The following is a 23,506-nucleotide window of genomic DNA, read 5'->3' on the forward strand; positions in this document are numbered from 1 at the left end:
GCTTCCAACCGGGTACCCATTTAGCACCTGGGTGGAGAGTGGCAAGGTATGCAATACGTCTTGCCAAAGGACGGTTTAGACCGCGGTGAGAATCGAACACACGACTCTCCGTTTACAAGGCGGGAGTCAGAACCACTACACCACGACTCTTTACAAAAAAATAGGCCTTCCTGAAAAAAGTCGTGCACAGAGCATGTTTCTCATAAACATAAAATATGAGCGCGAAGCGCGAACTCACTTCTTTCAAACATCAAGGACGAAAAAGAAAAGACCTAAGTATTTTTCGTAAAAAATGAACAGCGTGCACAATCTTCTTATGATTAAACTATTGAAAGTATGAAGCGTGAAATGGACCATTATTTTCTACAAATTGAACTAGCTGAAATGCAGATATTCTCCCCGTCTGCAGGTCTGTCAATTTCTTCACTCTTCTTCCTTTCCCCCTCTTCTTTGGTTACTTCATTTTTCCTATTTTTACGCAGTCAATAGGGCGTAGCGTTCGCATTCGGCCTCCTGGAATTGCCCATTTACATTTTCTTACTTAGTCTATTTCAATTGGTACAAGAGGAGGCAAAGGCGATTAGACACTGGATTCTGTTTGTATATCTATCTAATACTGGGAGGGGTAAGCCAGCAGCAGGGAGAGGAGGGCCGCATCAGCACGGCACCCCTTTTTCTTTTCCACCATATCATTTTTTTAAGTTTCCCTTTCCATTTCACTTATTTTTCTTCTGTTTGTATTTTTTTAAAGGGGGAGCAAGACCACCTCACCCCTTGATCCGCATGTGCCTGTCGAATGCAATTTGCATCCTAACTTCCTGTATTCTTCCTCTGTTGTAATATATGATTATGTATTAAATTGTAGAAAAATTATAAGAAAGTAATGTTATAAAGAGAGCCCCGACTTTGCTATGAACATATGCAGTCTTTTTAAAGTTACCTTAGTTGAAAAAAATCAAGATCCGAGATAATTTATTGTTATGTATAAAATTGCACAAAATCTGCTTTCAAAAAGTGAATACTACATTACACCGCTAACACACTATCCTTTATCCTCCATATTTGAACTATCAAATAATGCGAGCGCGAAGCGCGAGCTGAACATTTTTTACATTCCTACCTAAATACTGGGCATTCTAAGCACCTTTTAAAAACATGAACAGGAAAGGAGTATGACTATACACTTGATGTGAGCGCGAAGCGCGAGCCGAAACGAAATTCGACATATCACGTTTTGTAAATCAGAAAAAGGATGGATAATTGGATAGATGGATAATATTCCTACATTAATAATATTTGGTAATCTAATCTGAAACAGGCACAAGATTCGTATCTAAATAAACATGCGTGCGTGTGTTTAGATCCGGACCTAGAATCTGGAACTTCCAATTACATTCTTTATTATAATATCAATAATAAGAGCGCGAAGATGGAGCTAAATATATTTGATTTTCAGATCTAAAAGAAAAGTATTTAAGCGCAGTTACGAATTGGATATTGATCTCGCTTAATGATGCGAGTGCGAAGCTCAAGTTTATATTTTTATCATTACATATATTTTGAGTAGCAACCGGGACATTTTAAGGTCATTTTTTGTCTTCAAATGACTATGATGACTATCTTCCTAAGCGAGATATGAAACTTGTCGATATTCCATTCTGAAAAAAAAAAACGGACAATGATTATTAGGAAATCATGAAAATATTGTTACATGACTTATTAATCAAATGAGGGCTCGAAATTGATATTAAGGTCAGATAACTGGACATTTTGTAATCATGAATAGGATACATGGGTTGATATATTTTTAACAAAAATAATGCGAGCGCAAACTGTGAGCCGAAAATTTTAATAAACTGTCATAAAAGAGGAATTTAACATAATTTTTTACAATTGATACAGGTATACATAACTCCCCAATCAAAATGCAAGCGAGAAGCTTTAGCTGATACTATTCACAATCAGACCATCCTAAAAAGGGATATTTAAAAAAAAATATGGAATACACGAAGAGAATAGTTTTTTGACAAATCAAATAATGCTAGCGCGCAGCGCGAGCGGAAAATGTTCATATTTAGACCATAAAATATAGTCATCTTATAGAAAACTATAAAATCTATTTGTAAATCAAACAAATTGAAAACTTAATTTCTGAGAAATGTTTTGTATATTTACTTCAAAACTTGATCTTTTAAGCTCTATAAGTCTATTGAGCAAGTTATACATCTCACAGATTAGGCAATGCGGGCACAAAGCGTGAGCGAAAATTTAACATAGTGACATGAAATCCCCCCCCCCCCCCCCATCTTATATAATTCACTCGTCTTTCTCCTCTTGTTTTTCCTGTTCGTTTTCTCTTCTCTTTTCCCTTCTGGTTCTTTACCCTCTCTTTCCATTTTTTTATTTTTGTTCTCTTTCCAAATATTGGGGAGGGGGCATTTGATATCAAATGCCCCCCTTCCAAAAAGTGAGGGGACGCGTCGCCCCTGTCCCCCTGGGATGTCCACCAATGTATGCAATTTGATTTGAAATAAAAGAAAATCCTATACAGTCTTTGTAGTCGAAGAAAACCAAAATAACACCCCTAAATTCATAAAAAAAAATACATGGATGATAATTTTCATGGAGTATTCGCAAGTTGTCCGATTGTCCTAGTCCTTGAATTTACCACTCGTGACGTTGTCCTAAATGTCTCCGGTTCTGTCCTAATACGATCTGCATGCTGTCCGCACCGAACGCCGACAAATTTATTTAGATAATCTTGTCCTAGGACAGTCCCAGGAGTGACCTACGACAATACGCAGACAGTCCTGGTTGTGTCCTAGGACAAGATCATTTGCATAATCTTTTACGGAATTTGGTTGCGGACAGCATGCCGAAATGACAAAAGTTGCTTCCGCAACCCTTCCTGGTCTTGTCCGCGCCCTAGTGGAAAACCGCCTTTATCGGTAAGATTTTTCTGCTCATCAAATAAAGACATAAGACGGCTAATCTCTTGGGCTTGACTTCTATTAACCGATTCCAGATCCATTATCCTGGTTTGTTGTTCATCTAGCCTATCGAACAATGTAGCAAACTCCTTATGAACTACATTTGTTATTGTAGAATGAATAGACTTGTGAAGTTCTTTGTTTTCCTTTTGGACGCGGGAAAACATATCATCAAGACATGCATCAGGACGTACTTCAATATGTAATCAACAAAACTAGTATACAATAATGGAGGATGACGAAAGATGAGCTTTAAGGGACATTTCGGGCAGAAAACTATTCTATCTACACAGACAGAGCAAAATTCGACAAGCAAAATGCATATAAAATCACATCAAAACCAGACAATAAACAACAATGCTACTGAATTTCAAAGTTCAGTAACACCCCCTTGAAAGCAGTCAAATGCAAGTCACCAATACAAGTCTACAAGGGAATATCAAAAGAAATGTTGAATATCAATTATCAATAATCTTCTCGTTCGGTCGTTGCCCTCCCTTGTACACAATGCCCTCTCATAATGAACATTAATTAATAATGCTTTTACATGCATGTGAAAAAAAAACCCAGCAGACTTGGTCGCTACGCTCGATTGGCATCATATTTTTTCCGGGATTAACGCCTTTTCACTGCCCCAGTCGTAAAAAGAAATAAATGCTTCTGATTTCAAGCAATGTATTGTTTGCAGAAAAGAGAAATTATCAAATGAAAGGAAATATTGCCAAATCAAAAGCTTGCTATAAAATTGATCAAGGAATATTAAGTTCATTATCTGCTCTTCCCATCTCTTGCACTATCTTTCTCACTCCCCCTTATTTTCTGTTTCGTCTTTATTTCTTTCACACTTTTTCTCTCTCTCCATTTACCTCTCTCTCTTCCTTTATCTCTCTATATTCCTTGCCTCTCTTACACCCCCTTATTGTTCTATCCTCCTTTTGCTCTAACTGTTGTACCACGCTCACTCTCCAGATAAATTGTAAAAACTGAACTTTCCAACAAAAGTGTTTTAGTTCGCTGCCCATTAAAGAAAAGATCACTCATTTTAAATTGAAATATAACCTCAGGACAACAAACTTTTATGTGTTTGCTAACAATTTTCTCAGCTTGTCCCCATTTTATCTAATCATTAAATGGCATCCAATTAAATACAGAGATCTAAACCTCTTATGATCAATCAAGAAAAAAATCTTGGTACTCGCTTCTTGGCCATTGCTTCGACTACAGACTAATTTCATATCGTGCATAGCGCCACCCTTAATGTACATCTGTATGGCCCGTATTCTGAAGTTGGGTTTAACTTAAACTCTGGTATAAAGTTGTGGTTAAGTATGGATAGCCAATTGTTACATAAATCACTATCAGTAGAGATATCATATTTTAAGCTAATTTGGCTCACAAATCATTCATAATTGTCTAGGAGGTATGGATAGATGATTGTCTTCACCATCGATGAATCAGGAAAGAGCATGGTAAATACAAAAAACATACAACTTAATAAAAAATTGACACTTTTGGCTTCCCATATTTATAGCACAGAGTTAGACAATGGTCTAAGTTAAACCTGACTATAGAATACGGGCCTACAGTAAAATCAGACATACAACTAACTGAAATTTTCATCAAAATCGGACACAGAATGATAACATCATAACATTCTAAACTTTGGTAAAACAATCCTAGGCACGTGTTCATCAATATGAATATACAATGAAAAAGCTAATCTAATGATGTCATTCCATTACATATTTTTGTATTATACCATATAAATTATATTTATTCCCCTTTTACTCCAAAATAAAAAAATCGGATTACCTACTGGTTAAACGTGTTAGAAAATAATAAATGTAACCTACTTTCGTACAAAGAGGATATAACAGAAAAAAGGAAAGTGGGGACATTATACATCATCAGCCTACTTATTACATATTCATGATAATTGTTTTCACACAAAAAATGCTACACTTTAAATTTCAATAACGTCGTTGTTTGTTATCAGATTTCAATGGACTTTTCAACCTTTTGCTCGGTGAAATTTATTCTATTTATTTAGATGAATAATTTCAGACCGGAATATCCAATTGACACTGTAATCAATGGAAACGTCTATGATACTTGCAAAGTAGTCAAGAAATAAGTAGGCTACAGTTTGGACAGAGCTTGGACTTGTATGCAACGTGTTCTCCGCCCACCATATAGGGTCGTTTATGATTGATTCCCGTTTTCACCAAAGTTGTCGTATTTATCGCTAAGAATTTAATTGTGATCATCTTCTGGTGAAATTCAATTATCCGCATCATTACACTTCATTATGATGATTATACCATTTAAATGTCCATCAAATCGCAAAAGCAATTTTCGATTTCCGTTTATATTTCGGACACATAACAAATATTATTCCGCAAATTATCAAAAGCAAGTTGAAGTTCGTGTGTGAAGTTCAACAAAAAGTACATAGAGAAGTCCGCTCACTTTCAAGAAGAAGTTAAATGGTCTTCGATCCTGTATAAAATCAAGTTAGGAAAATATTTATTTAAGAAATCGTAGGCGGAACTAACTTTGTATTTGAAGGAAATGGAAATATGTTTTGAATCCTAACTACCGTGCGGGTTGGAGCGACAAATTGGACTAATTTATCCCCGCCCGTCTGTTGAATAGCTATTATCGTCCATAATTGGGTAGTGTTTGAAATGTTTCACCCCTAGGCGTGGTGACAAATTATTGGCTATTAAAATCATTAATATGATATTTTCTCTGTTTTCCCCTCAGGCACTTCTGTTTATCGTCACTTCAACTCTCTCGGTTGTGGATATAGCAGCACTTACGATAGTTCTTTAAATACATCGAGAGTCAATTCCTCATCTTTGAAGTAGGAGAAAAAACTTGAATTTTGTGAAAATCGGATTCAAAGGGATATTTGTTAGCTATCTGTGATTGATGCGTTCCAAACTCTGGAACTTTAAGCGAAGTAAAATTCTAAAAACAAATATAAAAAGACTCAACCATGGAGAACGATCCAAACACATTTTCTATTCGGTTAGTGAAGAGACCGCCGCATGGCCTCGGATTCTTGGTGAGGAAGAGAAAGTGCAATCCGCCTGTTCTGATTTCGGATTTGATATCCGGAGGAGTGGCTGAGAATTCGGGGCTCGTACGGATAGGGGATATACTTCTTGCGGTTAACGGCGTTCAACTTACAGATGTGCCTTATAATACTGCACTTGAGGTACTTCGAAGCGTTCCTATGGACACGCCTTGTGTGATCGTTTTGAAAGGTCCTGAAGGTTACCGCACTCGACTGGAAACCGTCATGTCACCGGATGGTGCCGTTAATATTGTACGGATAACCGAACCGGAACAGACAGATGAAACACCAAACAAGACGTCACCGGGTATCGGACCCAAAAAGCAGCGGCGATCTAGTCGAGACAGTTCAAGGAGTCCCACACGTGCCCCTTCTTCGACATGGCCTCGCAATGCACATTTACCAAATTATGAAAACACCATCTACAACCAAGCTCAACTCCATAACGGCATCATCGTACATGGGAGCCATCAACCACCTCGACCACGGACTCATACACCGGACAATAGTCCTTATCGCTATGGGAGTCCTGCGCGTAGATCGCGACGTGATCGAGATAGTAGTAGATCTCCTGCTCGAGGTAGTCTACCGACAAGCCCCGTTCGGAATTTCAGCTATCGTGAACCATCCCCTTGCTACTGCAACCGCCATGGTATCCCTGAATATCAAAACGTGTTTGCATGGAACGGCACCTACCCTCGTGATGTCTACCAGCTGAAGATCATGCAACAACAACAGCAACAGCCACATGAAGAATTTTACTACGACAGTCCCCGCACATCTGTAGACTACGACTTAGACGGAGAACGTGCGCGTAATCAGGGAATGTCCCTGATTGAGGAATCACACGAATATCAATCCGAAAGTAAAGGCATCCAATGTCCCGAGAGGATCATCACGGTCAGGAGTCCGGGTTTTTCATCCCCAGAAAAAGAAACGAGAGAGATTTACGTCAACTTTGCAAACGGATCACGTGACCATAACGAGGTCAAAAGCGAGTTCCATTCAGAATCAGAGCCTGCGGGGGTGCAGCGAAGCAAGACAGAAGTACACGACCGACAGGAGTTTAGTCAACAAACACCGCCCGAAGAAGGAACACCACTAAACGCGAACTTGCTCAAAGAACCACTCGTGAACGGCATTGGTCCGAGTAACAATAGCATCAACGGTACCATTACCCCTGATAGCAAGAACTTGAGGGTTAACGGGACTTTAGTTAACGGGATAGCAGACGGTATGGGAGCGGGGTGTTCGGCGAATGGGGTTGTATCTGTGCCTGAGGGGGTTAAACAGGCCGGGAGCTATTCTATCAACAAGAACGCTTCTACCCCAATTAAGCAGAACAGAACAAATCATATCAATATCAACGGCAAATCGAACGGCGTTCTCATAGAACCAACTCCAGTTCATAATGTCTCCACCAGTGAAATATCAATCCAAACAGATCCAATACCATCTCCTCAGGAGAATAATTCTTCCAATAAGAACACAGAATCAAAGCAGAATGGAGGAAGTCCACCACCAAGCAACGGTCCTACAATAGCAGGTCCTGTCTGTCCTTTCACCAAGAAACAGGCCAAATACGTCAGACTTCATAATGTCGCAGATGGAAAGCAGTTTACAGATACCTTGCATCAAAAGGCATTCATTGTAAGTATATTATTGTTTTTATATAGATTTTATGATGAAATTCGAATGAGGGTTTGGTTCTCTTGTCCAGTCCAAGATTACCTCAGTTTGTGACCTTACGTAAATGACTGTGTTACGTGTTCCTCTGACCCATTTAAAGTTGGAAGATTAGTCAAGCTTCGGAACCTTCTTTTTTATAACTTTCTTTCTTCGAGTCTGTGCGATAGCAATGTGATCTTTGTCTCTCTGTTAACGCACACAATGCAAAAAAAACGACATCATCAATGAATACAATAATATTCCACTCATCTCATGATTTCTGTGATTGAACACAATTATATTGATTTAGCACAAGAGCAAAAATAGTGTTTAGAATAGGAAACATTGTTTTCTCTACACTGTTAGAAAATTTATCCTTAAAATAAAAGAAGTTCTTGCAGTAGAGTCTCAAGAACACCTGTAATCTTACCAGATTGCGTAATCTTACAGGAAATTGATATTTGGTGTATGGAATCTTACAAACTACCTTGAATAAAACATCCTTTTTACCTTTTTAAGCAGACCTGTTCTGTTAAATTGCAGAAAAATCCTGTTTTATGAATTTACAGAATGATTCTTTTATTTCTTTCTGCAAAATCTTTTATTTTTCTGTAAAATCACGGGTTTTTTTAACAGCGTATATGTTCCGTTTCACAATAAGTTTGTTAATAAAAGATAACTTTGCTGGCATTGTGGTTTGACATCCATTTTTGACATTTTGTCCGAAAACAACCTTTTTTCAATTGAATTAAAGGACAAGTGCACCCTAACAAAAAGTTGATTTGAATAAAAAGAGGAAAGTTCAACAAGTATAAGACAGAAAATTCCATAAAAATTGGAAGTAAAATAAGAAACATTTTAAAGTCAAATTCTTATTTCCAGGACACTATCAAATTAAAACATGCAACATTTCCCTTCAACGTGGAATAGATAGATCCATGATAATTCTCAAATTGAGTACTGTAGTTCTCACTGTAGTATCAACTTCCTGTGTCTATTGCCTTTTAAACTTTTTTCCCTACAGCACAAATGAATATTCATGTATGGGAATCAACAATTGTTATTCAAAAACATCACCGGCGATATCGAAAAGAATGAAAGAAATACATGTATTTTTGAGAAAAAAAATTACAGCAACAACATCCGAATTTATTTTTTTAAAATGTGAATAAAATAGATAGAAAATAGATGTTTAAACACATAAACAAATATATTTCTAAACGCATATATTGTATAGCATCAACCTGTTCACGGCATATAACCCCCCCCCCCGCAAAAAAATGAATAACAAAATAATAATAATAACATTTAAATTTCAAAAGAAAGATGGAATGAAATAATAAAAATTTCAGCAACAACATCCGAATTTATTTTTTTAAAATGTGAATAAAATAGATAGAAAATAGATGTTTAAACACATAAACAAATATATTTCTAAACGCATATATTGTATAGCATCAACCTGTTCACGGCATATAACCCCCCCCCCCCCGCAAAAAAATGAATAACAAAATAATAATAATAACATTTAAATTTCAAAAGAAAGATGGAATGAAATAATATATAATAAGATAAAATAAAATAGAAAATAAATTTATCAAAGAATGAAATAGATAAATAAAATAAAACTTTAAAAAGGGGGTAAAGAAAAGAAGAAAATAAAATGTCGTGACAGTCACGGCACACCTCAATTTGAGCTGCACTCTCGAGGAAAAAAAATATAGTGCTAACGACTCCTAAACTAAACAAATTTTTTTGTGAATAGAAATTAATATCACTAAAGCTTGGTTGGGAATTGTGATTTAGATAGATATAGGGGTTATACAAGAAATCATAAAAACTGAATAGAATCGGCAGAATCAATGATTTCTACCAATATTTTTCACGCAAGGATTAAGTTTTTCAATGCACAAAAAATGCATCGGACGTAGTTTAACATCTCGGCTTGCTTTTTTGGGGTACCTTTCGCCGACGATGGACAACTATCATGACTATAATGACGATAGGTAACAATTTCGAATGAGCGTCCCACCTTCTCTCTCCAACGTTCTCTGCCCATTGGCGGCGGAAGGAAAAAAATTTTGGGGGTGTCTACCTGAAATTTTGGGATGGACACATGTAAAAAATTGGACAAGTGCTCCAAAAAACTTTGACAAGCAAAAAAAAAAAAAAAAAAAATTTAGGGGGGGACACTTCCCCCCCGCTTCCGCCGCCTATGTCTCTGCCCCCCCCCTCTCTCTCTCTCTCTCTCTTTAACAATTTACGCATTGATTTATTCGTTTATTATCAAAATTATTTCTCCCTGTCTCTGTACACGATTGTTAGTAAAAGTGTAGAAATTAACAGCACAATATGCAAACTTATCGTTTAGATAAATGAATTTCAGAAATATAATATGTACATACCTAATTACATACACGAATGAAGAGAAAATACACTTTGCGAAGAAAAAATAAAATGAATGAATTTGTAAGGAAATTGAAAATATATATAGTTTTTTATCAAATCAATGTACATACATATTTTGTTAAACATATAATATTTTTTTCTTTATTCTTTATTTTTGTTATTCTATTTTTTCTTAATTATTCCTTTGGCGCTTCCCTTCTGCAGGGAATATAGGTAACTCTAGTGTCCCAAAGGTTTAGATTTTCTTAAATATATTACGAGAAAACATCAGAGTGATAGAGATTTGCGTTTATACAATATGTGATTTTAATATTGTGACCTGGCTGCGATAGATGTATTATTTACAAGTAAAATATAAAAATTAAGAAAAAAAATATGGAATAGAAGATAGGCCCTATAGGCCTAGGCTAAATTCGAATTTGTTTCCAACCATCATAACAATCACAGGTTTGACATAACAAGAAATCGTAGATCAGAAGCAAGAACAAAATCTGTTTAGTTTTCACTACCATCCCTACTTTCGATATCACTCTTTTTATTCCACCCTTTTTTTCCCCGCGTCCGCCTCGCCTCATGAACTGGAGTTCGTGGGTTCGATCCTCGGGATAGTCATTCCATAAACTTGTAAAAATGGGACCTTCTGCCTTTTTGCTAAGAGCTCAACATTTAGATTGGAGAAAGGTAATAAGGTAGAGCAATTTTCTAACTAAAGTGGCTAACCTGGGTAAATAGAATTTTATTATTATCATTTATTCTCGAATTCGAAGATAGTCCGTGCATTTGTGCCTATTATGTATGCGTGAGAACGCTTGTAGTATTCGGAACTTTTATAATGCACGTGAGCTATTGTAATCAAAATAGTTTGAAAACGACTTAAAACATACCGATATATTCATATCTTTTTTATTTGAATAGGAACAACAACAAAACATCAGCTACACCATAATCTGTGATGATAGCCCTCGCCATGCTTGCTAGTATAATGATCATGTAACGAGTGCAAAGTCAATCAATCTAGTACGACCTTTGCTGACCGGTCACCAACACTGACCTAAAAGTGACATTTCTATTCATTTTAATAGTGGGTATGAATTCACAATGATTTCATTGCTATATAATTGATGACCTACTTTCAAGCAGAAATGGAAGAGCCCTTTTCATGAGATCCATATCAAAGTGCTTTACACTGTACAAAATTTGAAATATATAAACAAAATTGAATTATAAATTATATAACACAAAATTAAAAATATCAAGGTCTGCTGCACCTTAACATATTCAACCATGCAAGGATATTGTCCTCTTTATAATAAACCTTATAATAAAGCGTAAGTCGGCAACTCTAGCGTATATGCGTTGCGGGACGGTTTACTAAATAAAAAAAAAATCTGTGTTTAATCAAATAACACACGGTCTATTTGGGACTTTTATCCTTGATTTGAAATTGAACTCAAATTTCTTTTAACAAATCATCGTTATGTCACACTGATCTCTTTTAACAATGACGGTAAACATGGTAAAGTGGCCTCTCAGAAATATTCGTATTGTCTAATAAGGCCAATAATTGACAATTAATATGTGTTAAACCTGTTGGATATCTTTTTCTCTTTCTATCCAACCTTAACTGTCTGGTCCCCATTCTTACTGTATGTCTTCTGTAATGTTAGGTCATTAACTTGTTTATCGTTGCCTAGAAACACACGTTAGCCAGATCCGATCTGTTCGTCGCAAGTTCAACCCGTCTTGTGTCCATAGATAGGGGCATCGTTTCCATTTCCAATTATTTCAATGCCCTACCAGTGTACACCACTTTGCGCACAAAAGGTTCCTGCACACATTGTAAATGTAGCCCCCCCCCCCTATCAAAAAGGGTGATCGAGTGCAATGGGGACATTATTAAGACGTTACACTCAAACACGAAGATTCGCACACGCCAAAAGAGGAAAAACAAACAGAAATGTCGAGTTTGTCCAAGAGATCAAAAGACTTGATATCTTCATTCCTAAATTGTTGACAGATTTTCTTCAAGTGTTTTGTGTGGCGGGATTTCTAGTATTTCATAAGACATGCATGATCAGTTCTCCATTAAAGAAAATGAAGGTTAAGTTTCAATCATGGTCTAAAAATTGTGTTCAGAACCAACACTGATCAATGTCATATGTTCGATACGGAAAGGACAGGAAAGCCTGGCACGGAGCATTAGTAATTATTAAATAGTAAATAAATAAACAGTAATTATTAAATAGTCATGCTAGTTATCAACATCATACAAACAGTTTTTTTTAATCATAGAGGCCCCAATTTTTACCAAACACACAAAAAAATAAAGGTTCAAAATTGAACCCCGAAAGGTTGATGCAAAATCAGCACCCTATGGGTTCAAAAATTGAACCCATGATTTGGATTAAAAAATTGAACCCTGCGGTTGTGGTCCATTTTTGCACCCTACGGGTTCAAAACTACACCCCCAGGGGTTCAATTTAAAATTTGATGTGCAGTTTTGAACCCGCAGGGTGCAAAAATGAACCCCAACCGCAGGGTTCAATATTTAAACCCCAAATCATGGGTTCAATTTTTGCACCCATAGTGTGCTTATTTTGCATCAACCTTTCGGGGTTCAATTTTGAACCTTTATTTCTTAGTGTGAACTTGATAATGATGAATTTAATCAGAAAGCAACTTGTAGCCGTTTTCTTTGCAATATTTGAAGGCTTATTAGATTGAAAGAGCACGATTTCACATTCGGCTTCAGAAAGTTTTTTTTTATTTATCTTTTTTATAAACATTCTTCATCAAAATACATCGATTGTGTTTTAATTAATCTCGAGATTGATTGATTTTTATTTATTTCTGCATTCAAGATAAATATGCAACTTAATATCTACAAAGGTGATACATTTAGGTTTTTCAAAACAATAAAACAATAGTCATAGTGAAAAAAAAAATATATATATAATAAGAATTATTCAATTGAAAGAAAATATCAGTTTAAACGAATGCAGGGGACCGCCATCGTGAGCGGTTAAGCTTGAAAATGATGGCGGCCTCGTAAAAATGGTTCATAAATGTCTTTCTTCATTGATCAAGTAGGTGCCATGCAGGTGCAGTTGATAGAGTTCAAAGTTTTAATTTATGATCATATTATATAGCAAATAATTCGATATAATATGTGATATACTTATGAGTCGCTTAAAATTACGCATAGAATTAGGAAATTTGAGACAAAATATTCCCGTATTTTACTTAATCAATATTATTTTTTTATTTTTTTTGGGGGGGGATCTTTTCGGAATTTATCCCTATTGAAACATTGGACGGTACATCAAAGCGTTCATCGTCGATAGTTCGCAAAATAAGCTTGAAAATATTCGAACTACTCGCTTCGCTCGAGTGAGCTGTAATCTTTTTATTTTTGTAAACATGTTTTGTCATTATTGAAATGTGAAATCTCGCACCATTTCCTAAACACGATTTCACATTCGGTTTCAGCAAGTTTTTTTTATTTATCTTTTTTATAAACATTCTTCATCAAAATACATCGATTGTGTTTTAATTAATCTCGAGATTGATTTTTATTTATTTCTGCATTCAAGATAAATATGCAACTTAACATCTACAAAGGAGATACATTTAGATTTTTCAAAACAATAAAACAATAGTCATAGTGAATATATATATATATATATATAATAAGAATTATTCAATTGAAAGAAAATCTCAGTTTAAACGAATGCAGGAGACCGCCATCGTGAGTGGTTAAGCTTGAAAATGATGGCGGCCTCGTTCATAAATGGTTCATAAATGTCTTCATTAATCAACATGATCAAGTAGGTGCAATGCAGGTGCAGTTGATAGAGTTCAAAGATTTAATTTGTGATCATATCATATAGCAAATAATTCGATTTGATATGTGATAGACTTATGAATCGCTTAAAATTACGCATAAAATGTGGAAAATGGAGACAAAATATTCCCGTATTTTACTTAATCAATATCATTTTGGGGGGGGGGGTCTTTTCGGAATTTATCCCTTTTGAAACATTGGACGGTACATCAAAGCGTTCATCATCGATTGTTCGCAAAATAAGCTTGAAAATATTCGAACTACTCGCTTCGCTCAAGTGAGCTGCTCTTTTTATTTTTGTAAACATGTTTCGTCATTATTGAAATGTGAAATCTCGCACCATTTCCTAAACATTATCGGTAAAATATTTCATTAGATATGCTCACTTGGCTGTCTTTTTGATACAGGAATTTCGGAACTTTTGATGATTTAATTGTCATGATTGTGGAAGAATGTCCAAAAAGCCCCATGATTACGTGCGTCTGAGCGCGTGAGCAGGCAGATATCTCCAAGGGTTCCGTGTTCCTCCAAGTGGTATTGGTTCTGATCTTTTTGTTGATCCTTACTTACTATAAGCTTGTTTGTCGTCATCATTTAGAACATTGTTGACCCGGTCTTCCGCATAGCCCCCAAAATACCCATCCTGAAGGGTTTATAAACATCATTCTACGTCATACTTTCTTGATTTACACCTGGAGAAATCAAAAAGACTTTCAATTGAATTCATTGACTGCAAAGTTGTAATTGTCTAAGATAGTGTAATCTAGCCACCACATTATTTGTTTTAGAGATTTTTTGGACAAGTATTTCGGAAGAGACTTACATTAGAATTCCGAAAAGTTGTTCGTCATGATGAATGGATTTAATAGAATCATCACAATTTACCTTAAATATCAATTAGTTTTGTGATAAAATGAATAAAAAAATAATCTAATAGGCCTATGCATGGGAAAAGCTGACCATATCCTACTACTTTTCAACCTTTGGATTAAGATCATTGATTTCTTTGTACACTGAAAAAATATATTGATTATCTTTTGATTTGTGCCGAAACGGCAGAGTAACAAACTTGCCAAAATGTTAAAGCCAAAAGGGAAGGGGAAAAGAGGAATTACAAAATGAGTAGCATGAAAATTTCTGTTTCATTATTACGTCAGAGCATGGACCTTCTAGCAGGGGCGGAAATCTTTCCCAAAAGGTAAGGGGGACAAGGAGCTGGAAAATTTGAAAAAAAGGATATCACCCAAAATTTCAGGTCTATTCGACGAAAATAGAATTGACATGCAAAAAAAAGGTTATCAGGCAAAAGTAAGGTCAGATCGTCCTAAAATACATATTTTATATCGATTTTGAATGAAGAATTTCTTACCGTCATAAAAGACCCAAAATAGTAGGGCATTTGATATTTGTCCCCTACTATTTTGAGTAGGGGGACATGTACCCCCTGTTCCCCCTTGGGATTTCCGCCCATGCCTACTAGGTCCATGGTCAGAGTCACGTGGTATTAAAAATCGAAATAACTTCCATCTCTCTCTCCCTCTCTCTTCGGGATTTCCCCAACAGTGTTATTTGATTGAAGACAATATGACTCACCATGAGATTATTAAATATCATCTTTCAAAGTTCTCTGTGTTTAAATGAAATGAAAATCTGATCAGAAGATCACGTACTAGGATAACTCGTTAAAGGATATAACCGCATTCTTGTCATCTGACTCGGAATTACGAAATTTTGCGATTACCTTAAGAGGATTTTGTTCTAGATATTCATATAAGTTTACTCCGCTTGTGATCAAGTTCTTATACAGAATAAATTTGAATATACCAGTAAGGAACTGTGAACCTATAAGTTGGAACAGCAAAAACTGACGAAGGTAAAACACATATTCACAGAAGAAAAAAGATACGAAACACTTGCCCTGCTTACATTTAGTGGAACTGGAGAGGTGGGTGTCGCGGGGCAAGATGTTGATATCATTATCTGTCATGAATGCAATCCTTTTCATATGAGCAAGAACTATACATACGGTCCAATACCATATATAAGCAAAACTAAATGTGATTTAACATAACGAGTGCATTTTTTTCCAAAGTGATTGCATCAGAGTTCCGTAACCAACTAAGGGCTATTTCACGAATCTAATAATAAAAGTACCGCATTTGATGAAACTAAATATAATTCTCGATCATATTTGATCTTGTATGGTCAAGATTTTAAAAAATGCAAATTTATTTTCAAAATTTCATTTTAATGGCTACACTTTTTAATACAGACAAACCTAAACATTAGTGGCCATTTGTCGTTCGTAAAGTGACGAAGAACTTAGATCGGTACACAGTGATCTTTGTATCAAAAACGCTTCACCACTTCTAAATTATTTTCTTTAACGGTTTCAATTTGAAAATTTGAATGTTACACCCAGTCGCTTCCAACATTGCAAGTTCATGACAATAAGCATGATAAGATAGTTTTCTCGAGTCCCCTTGAGGCAATATGAAACTGGAATAAACGTGTAGATATTATTTATGTCAGAGGAAACGTCCATGAAAAATTCCATCGTCTTGTTCTCCAATTTCATTTTTAATTCTTCTTATTTTTACTCGTGGACAAATATATAATAGCAACTCTTTCATCAGAGTCATAGCGATGAAAGTTACGTGTCATTATTCTTGCACCCGGGAGACACAGTTGACCTAAAAACAATATTCAAAACTTGATATTATTCTCTGCATATACTGTAATAACCTCAAAAGATTCATATCAAATCTTGATTTTAGAATGTAGTGTTTAATTCTAATCCGCCACATCCGATCAACATCTTGCTCTAAATATGTCTTCCGAGCTCTTTGATTTACTTGTTGATTTCCCACCCCAAAAGAAATGAAATTCAGGAATACGAATTATACCCCTATATTCCTCGAAAGTATTGTAAAACAACGAAAATAGAATATTAACAGTGTTTTCTCGTATTCTCAACCACATCCCACAAACTCGAAAGAAAGTTCATGTTTGATTAAAAAATTCCTTGAACGACTTGAACATGTTGAAGGGAGATAAAATTCGAAGATATATGGTGTCTATCTATCGTTATTTCCGTGTTTTGATAACTTTTAAACGTTATTGTTCAAAGCAGTAACCCAGTTATCGAAGAATATGTTATCCCATTCCATGTATTAAATCATTTTAATGTCTTGATGCAATTTTTTGGCAGAAGGATGACATGACATACACAATCATGGATATTACATTCCGCTTTGGCAAGCAATTGAAAAGTAACCTAAATTGGATTGTTTGTCTTATTGTTGTTTCGCTTATGAGCGCATAATATACCGTAAAATTCCTTCACAATAAATAGTTATTTAGCTTTATTTCAACAGGGTAGCCCCATCAGTAATTTAAATACTATTTTACAAGACGGCCCTGCATAATATAAACACATAGAATTACTCATAGTAAAATAAACAAAACCAATTGCAATCTCTGCTAGTCAAACTCCGTTAAGAAAATCTTATAAGAACAAAATTTTTAAGAAAAAAAAACATTGCATCGAGAAAAGAATGTGTAGAAAATCATAATGAATATCTTTACAAAGAAAATCCTGGTAAATAATGGGTGGAATAAGTTGGTCATAAATGAAGTGTACACTATAGACGTTGGAGCATAGCCGATTACAATGTGTAGAAAAAGACACACACACAAAGTTGACTTTCAGACAGAGATCAATACTTCGATCAGCCCTTAAGAATAATTTCCTTAGTTCTCCACTGTACTGTAAGAAAGCTTTTGTAAAACCTTGCCTTGAAATTTGATAAATAGGGAACATGGACATTCCTTGGGTAAAACTTTTACGAAAAGCAACACTGATTGAAATCTACCTGCTGCCAACATTATTTTACTCCGTAAACCGTTATCGAACGTACTCGTTTTAGAGTGACAATATAGCTTTTCGGATGATCAACCACCAGCTCCTTCGAGTGTTCAATCCGGTCACAAAATGATATTAAATGTTTTATTTTGACATTCAACTCCCAATTAAGCAAGAAAAGAGGGAATATAAGAAATTTGCATTAAGTACCACATTTCTTTTGTTGGAGGGGGGGGGGGTGAGACAAGCCCGGAGAACTACCCATGAGGCTTTTCCGATTCTCGAGTAGGCCTTTTCGCCTTCGGTGGGAGCAAAGTGGCCCAGCCGAGTCGTAAATTCATATAGTTATCAAGGAAAAGTCACTTTGGTGTCATGAATTATTGGCAAACTAATCTAGGGTTCACATGGAATTGAGAAATAAGAGTTGGCTCTCAAGAGTCACTGTTTCATATGTAACAATATTTTGTACAAAGGTCGCTTCTTCAAACCGTTGTGATCAATTGTATTATGAAGAACATTTTTCCATGAAGGTAATATCACAGAAGATAATTATTGTAAGAAGCATAATGTGAACGATTCTGCTCTATCGCTGTCTCTCTCTCTCTCTCTCTCTCTCTATCTGCCACACCTCATTAGTTTTGACATAAAACTTAAACAATTTTTTTGTGGTCTAAAACATTTTTTTTTCTTTCTTTGCAATTCACAAATAAAGTTGTAACAGCTGCCGTCTGCAATCATAATCATTGCACTTTTCTGGTAGCCCCAGCAAACAAAACCTGATTTATTTTTTGTTAGGCATACTGGATATGAAATGGAGTAGGAAATGGAATAAATAAATTGTATTGAAAATAGTAATAATTAAGTTATATGAGATGAAACAAAATCTAAGTCAAATATTTTATGATAAAAATCATGAATATTGCACTTCTTTCACGTCTTTAGTCCCGATGTTTTACTTATCTTGATTTTCCTTGAAATCGATAGAATAGGTCGCAATGTAAATTTCTTCGCTTTGACGGCTCGATATTCATCCATCATTCTTTTATACTTTCGATTACCCTAGGATCTTCATTGCTCGGAAAAGAAATGCATGGGTTCAATCATGTTTCCTCCTCGAGAAAAAAGAAGGAGCAAGGATGAGCTTACTGTACATGCCACTGACTTCATCAATCAATACTTTACTCATATCAAGAGGTAGGTCTGTCCTTACATTACTCCTCTGTCGCAGTCAAATCCATAACCGTAAACAGCGGAGGCAGCTACCCCCCCCCCCTCCCCACAGAAATTTTGAAAAAGAACTTTTTTACTGCAAACCTTCACAAAATTGAACAAAAGGGTGAAGGCAGTTCTTCAAATTTACTGTAGAAAATGGAAAAGCATCCAAATGATAAGCTCGATCGCTTCGCTCCCCCCCAAAAAAAAATCTGCGTGCGGTCATGATACAATCCCATTAACAAAACAGACCCCTAAACCAATATAATATTATTTGGAATAATAATCCTGGCTCGAATTGGAGTCAGTTTCGGTGGTATGACTGCCAACATAGGGCTTATTAACCTATTAATTTCCATTGCCCGATTCTGAAGCCACTTCAACTTATGGACATGTTTTATCTCTGTGCTGAAATCATGTGATGCCAAAAGTCTGTCACCTACCTGACCACGGTACATTTAATTAATTTTTGTATTTCATTTTTATTATGGTATTACCAGGGCAGATACAGCGGCTCACAAGAAGCGTTTGGCGGCTGTATTGGATTCCATTGAGAAGACTGGTACGTACCAGCTAACTGAGACTGAGCTTATCCTTGGAGCTAAAACCGCGTGGAGGAATGCTCCGAGATGTATTGGAAGAATACAGTGGACTAAACTACAGGTAGAGATTACAAATCACAGATTCAGTTTATTACTACCATCACATTATTGTCAAGTTATAGATTCAAATGCTTTATGTGATTTTTGGCTTAATTTCAACTCATAATCGCCATCAAATTCGGTAAAACTTCGAACCTTTGCAAAATATTCACATTTATTGTGAGAAAGAGAACATGCTACGTTGAAATGTCGCGTAGAAAACTACTTACACACTGTGAATTGGCTGTTCAAAATCCATATTTTATTGTTCGAAACAGAAATCGTGTTTAATTGTTATTTTTGTTATTTCAATTGTTCATAGTAATTTTGCACAATGAACTTCACTTCCTGATATTAAGCAATTACATGCTCCAATTCCGATTGTAAGTTTGTTTATATATAGCTTTGAGTACAATGAAGAGTTGCTTACACTTCTGCGTGCTAATTGTATTCTAGAGTGAGGTGTAAAGGCTTTTTATCATTCCTTGTTGAATGATCATCAATCATCACATTTCTTCTTTCTGTTCTTGCTTGTTTTTAATTTTAAAAAAAATTGTTATTTCTAAACGGTTTACATCTTTTCTTCTTGATAGGTATTTGATGCCCGCAATGCTAGCACGCCCCAGGAAATGTTCCAGGCTATCTGTAATCATATGAGCTATGCCACAAACAAAGGCAATCTCAGGTAAGAACAAACGACACTATCCCTCCCCTTCCCCTCACCTTTCATCTCCCACCTCCCCTCCCACTTCACCCCCCCCCCCGTCCCCTACCCCTCGGTTCATTATGAAGGATGAAACTTTCAGAGAACCTTATTTTCTCGTCTTGAATAAGACCGTGACAAAACACTTGGATTTTTGTCATTGTTTTATGATTTATCATACAATGATATGGATATGTGTTTAGGAATTGAACGAAAACCCCTTTGGCTTAGTCCAGATTTTCTGTTTACTGATTAATATATATATATATATATATATATATATATATATATATATATATATATATATATACTTGCATAGACATTTCACTTCCTTCTGATTACATTGCTTTGTTTGGGCTTTCTCTGAAATGATTCCACCTAAATGAACTTAACGATTTAAGTCCTCTCTTCTTTTCGACCTACCATAATATGACATCTTCAGAGAATAAAAGATAAAAGCATTGAACGAAATCACTGTCTCTTTATATGAATTGAGATGTCATCGTAATATATCATCTCATCTTGACGCAAGAAAAGTTACCTTTCATCCTGGGATTTAGCCGAAGATTTACCCGATATTCTCCCTAAAGTCGGTCCTAATACCTTTCCACCTACGCCTATAGCCAACGTAACGCATTACTCCTGGGATGTCAAAGTATTTGTGGGATTTTCCTTCATGTTTCATGCTAATTTGAAAATATGGAATTCTATTATAATTTATATAAGTTGGCAAACCAAAAACAAAATTAATTTTAAGGGAGTAAAATCTGGAGTTAGTCTGAGAAAGAACAGTCTTCACTCACGAAGGTGTGCTATTCCAAAAGCATTTCGGGTAAAGTTAGAGGAAAATTAGACATTTTTTCAAACCTTTAAATATTTTGAACCTTTTTTTTGTGGGGGGTGTATGGCTCTTATCTGACTCTTATGCATTTGTCAATAATGTCAGAGAATTCTTTCCTCGGCACCAATATCTATCTCAAAATATCGAAACTCCGACCTTCTTCCAAGTTCGGTGCCTCTTTGGGAGTTGCGCAATAACAATTTGACCCCCGTCTTACGACCTGTATGGGGTGATTACCGCGGTCTCAGAATGCAGACTAAGGTCAAAGGTTAAATTTCCATTACCTTGGAATATAAAACTAAAGTCCATGGTCATAGGAGTATCATCTCTTCCACCTGAAAAGGCAAGAGGGTAATAGAGGTTGAGTTTATGGGCTCCCTGTTGATGAACTGTAGTAGCTATACCCGAAGCCTTGAGAGTCGAACTTGACCAGAATTATTTTCAGGGGTCACTGCTCAGTATGACCCTGCAGGTGGTAAATGTGATATACTTGCATGATTTACTGGTCCGAGTTGACCTGTATACAGTCTAATATATGAAGATATTTGCGTATTACGTATAAATTTGAGAAGTCGCAGGAGTGCCTTTCCGATTGAAAAATAGAGATTTGGAATTGGTGGTATATACATGTACTTATAAGCAGAATAGAAAAAAATAAACATTAAAGAGAAATGCCAGTAGTTGCAGTATATAAACACTGATTTCATGAGAACGTCTGTAAAACCAGGCTTAATTGTCAGTATATCATCGAGGATCTAGGTCTGGTACAGTCACATAAACTGAACTTTGTGAAATCTTGAAATCTACGCTGAAAAATATTCACACTGAAGATCACCAACACAAATAATCGCACGTGGGGCAGTGTATTATGATTGCTTTGAATGTCGCGCCCGACACTTGACCTGAATCTTGTGCTTATTTGCTAATTTCTCAGCGATTACACAATTTCTTCCAGAATCATTTGGCACATATTCTTTATTTATATAAACAGACACTTTGGTGGTCATTTCATTGGATTCTGTACGAACTCATTTTGATATCGTATTCGTATTCGTTACAAAAACTTACCTTTAAAGATGAGAGTGAACTCTAATAAAACTAATTCATAGAATTGAGATTTTTTACTATTATGTTCAATTAAAACATTCCAAACTGAAAACAAGCTGTTAAAAAAATCACCCGGAAAAGAAAAAATCCTGTAATACCACTGAGCCCCATTGTTTATATATCTATGACAATCGTTATGATAACCAATGTCCAGCAGACATAGGTCTCTCTCAGTCTGTCTATACTGATCGCAAATCTTGATCATTTATAAAAGCAGCTGAGGTTGAATGTCAAGTTGAAGGTCACATACCGAGAAAAGGCTGGCAGGATCCTTCCCAAATTTACGACAAAATTGATCGTTAAATATACCAATACGACCACACAAAAAGAAAAAAGTCCATTGCCATTCTGTTCCGAAACAAATAGCGCAGATAACACTAGGCTTAGGCCATGCCATTTTACAAATAAGTCAAAGAAAAAAGGTACCGAGGAATGGTAATGTTACTTAAAAATATCTTGGTCTTGCCTAACCCAAGTCAGACGAGTGAAATTCCCCTTTTCCTAGCCGTGCCATACATGCCAAAGGGATCGATAAAAACTAGTCGGTGGATTAGCTTCGCGAACGGACTGAGTCCGAAATGTGGTCTGTTTACATCACAGCGTTCATTCCCTCCCCAATCGGTACGGTTTCGAGTGGTAACCGATGCTGACACCAAAGGGCGCTCTCGATCCCGGTCTCGATCTAGGCTCTGAATAATTTGCGCGCTTATATTGAAGTTGTTTCTATTTCGTTATTCTGGAAGAATGCTGATGATCCCAGCAGTCGTTGAAGATATGATCGACTTGAAAAGGATACGTTTAAAATGCTCCCTTCTTTCCACTCAAATCAAAGACTTTATCAATCACAATTCACATGTCGCACAACATTCGAAGAACGACGGGGCTGGGGAGGGGATAGCGCGCGCTATGACGTAATTTGACAGCTGACGAACGGACCGAGATAGGTTCGAAAGCTTGTGTGCGTTTACATCTACGAATCGGTGGACCGGGGCCGGCCCGATACCTACCAGAGACTACCTCTGGATGTGGTCTCGGGTAGGTTCGCTAAAAGGTGACCCGAGCGGGGGCCCGAGGTAGGTTTGGGATGTTCTGATTTCTTTCCGACCCGAGGTAGGCCCCGGGCCGGCCCGAGGTAGGGAATCTC

The 23,506-nt window shown here is 36.2% G+C and overlaps 1 protein-coding gene across 5 annotated transcripts in view; it reads left to right on the plus strand.

The window, feature by feature from the left end:
• Positions 1–23,506, plus strand: part of LOC121409155 (nitric oxide synthase, brain-like) — a 103,097-nt gene that overhangs the window by 32,942 nt on the left and 46,649 nt on the right. For all 5 annotated transcript variants that reach the window (XM_041600997.1, XM_041600996.1, XM_041601000.1 and 2 more), the window contains 4 exons: positions 5,757–7,722; positions 18,922–19,052; positions 19,571–19,733; positions 20,305–20,396. In XM_041600997.1, the coding sequence (XP_041456931.1) occupies positions 5,992–7,722; positions 18,922–19,052; positions 19,571–19,733; positions 20,305–20,396 (2,117 nt within the window). In that variant the 5' untranslated portion in view covers positions 5,757–5,991. The remainder of the gene's footprint in view (positions 1–5,756; positions 7,723–18,921; positions 19,053–19,570; positions 19,734–20,304; positions 20,397–23,506) is intronic.

Source organism: Lytechinus variegatus, chromosome 2 (genome assembly GCF_018143015.1).
Source record: "Lytechinus variegatus isolate NC3 chromosome 2, Lvar_3.0, whole genome shotgun sequence".
Taxonomy (NCBI): domain Eukaryota; kingdom Metazoa; phylum Echinodermata; class Echinoidea; order Temnopleuroida; family Toxopneustidae; genus Lytechinus; species Lytechinus variegatus.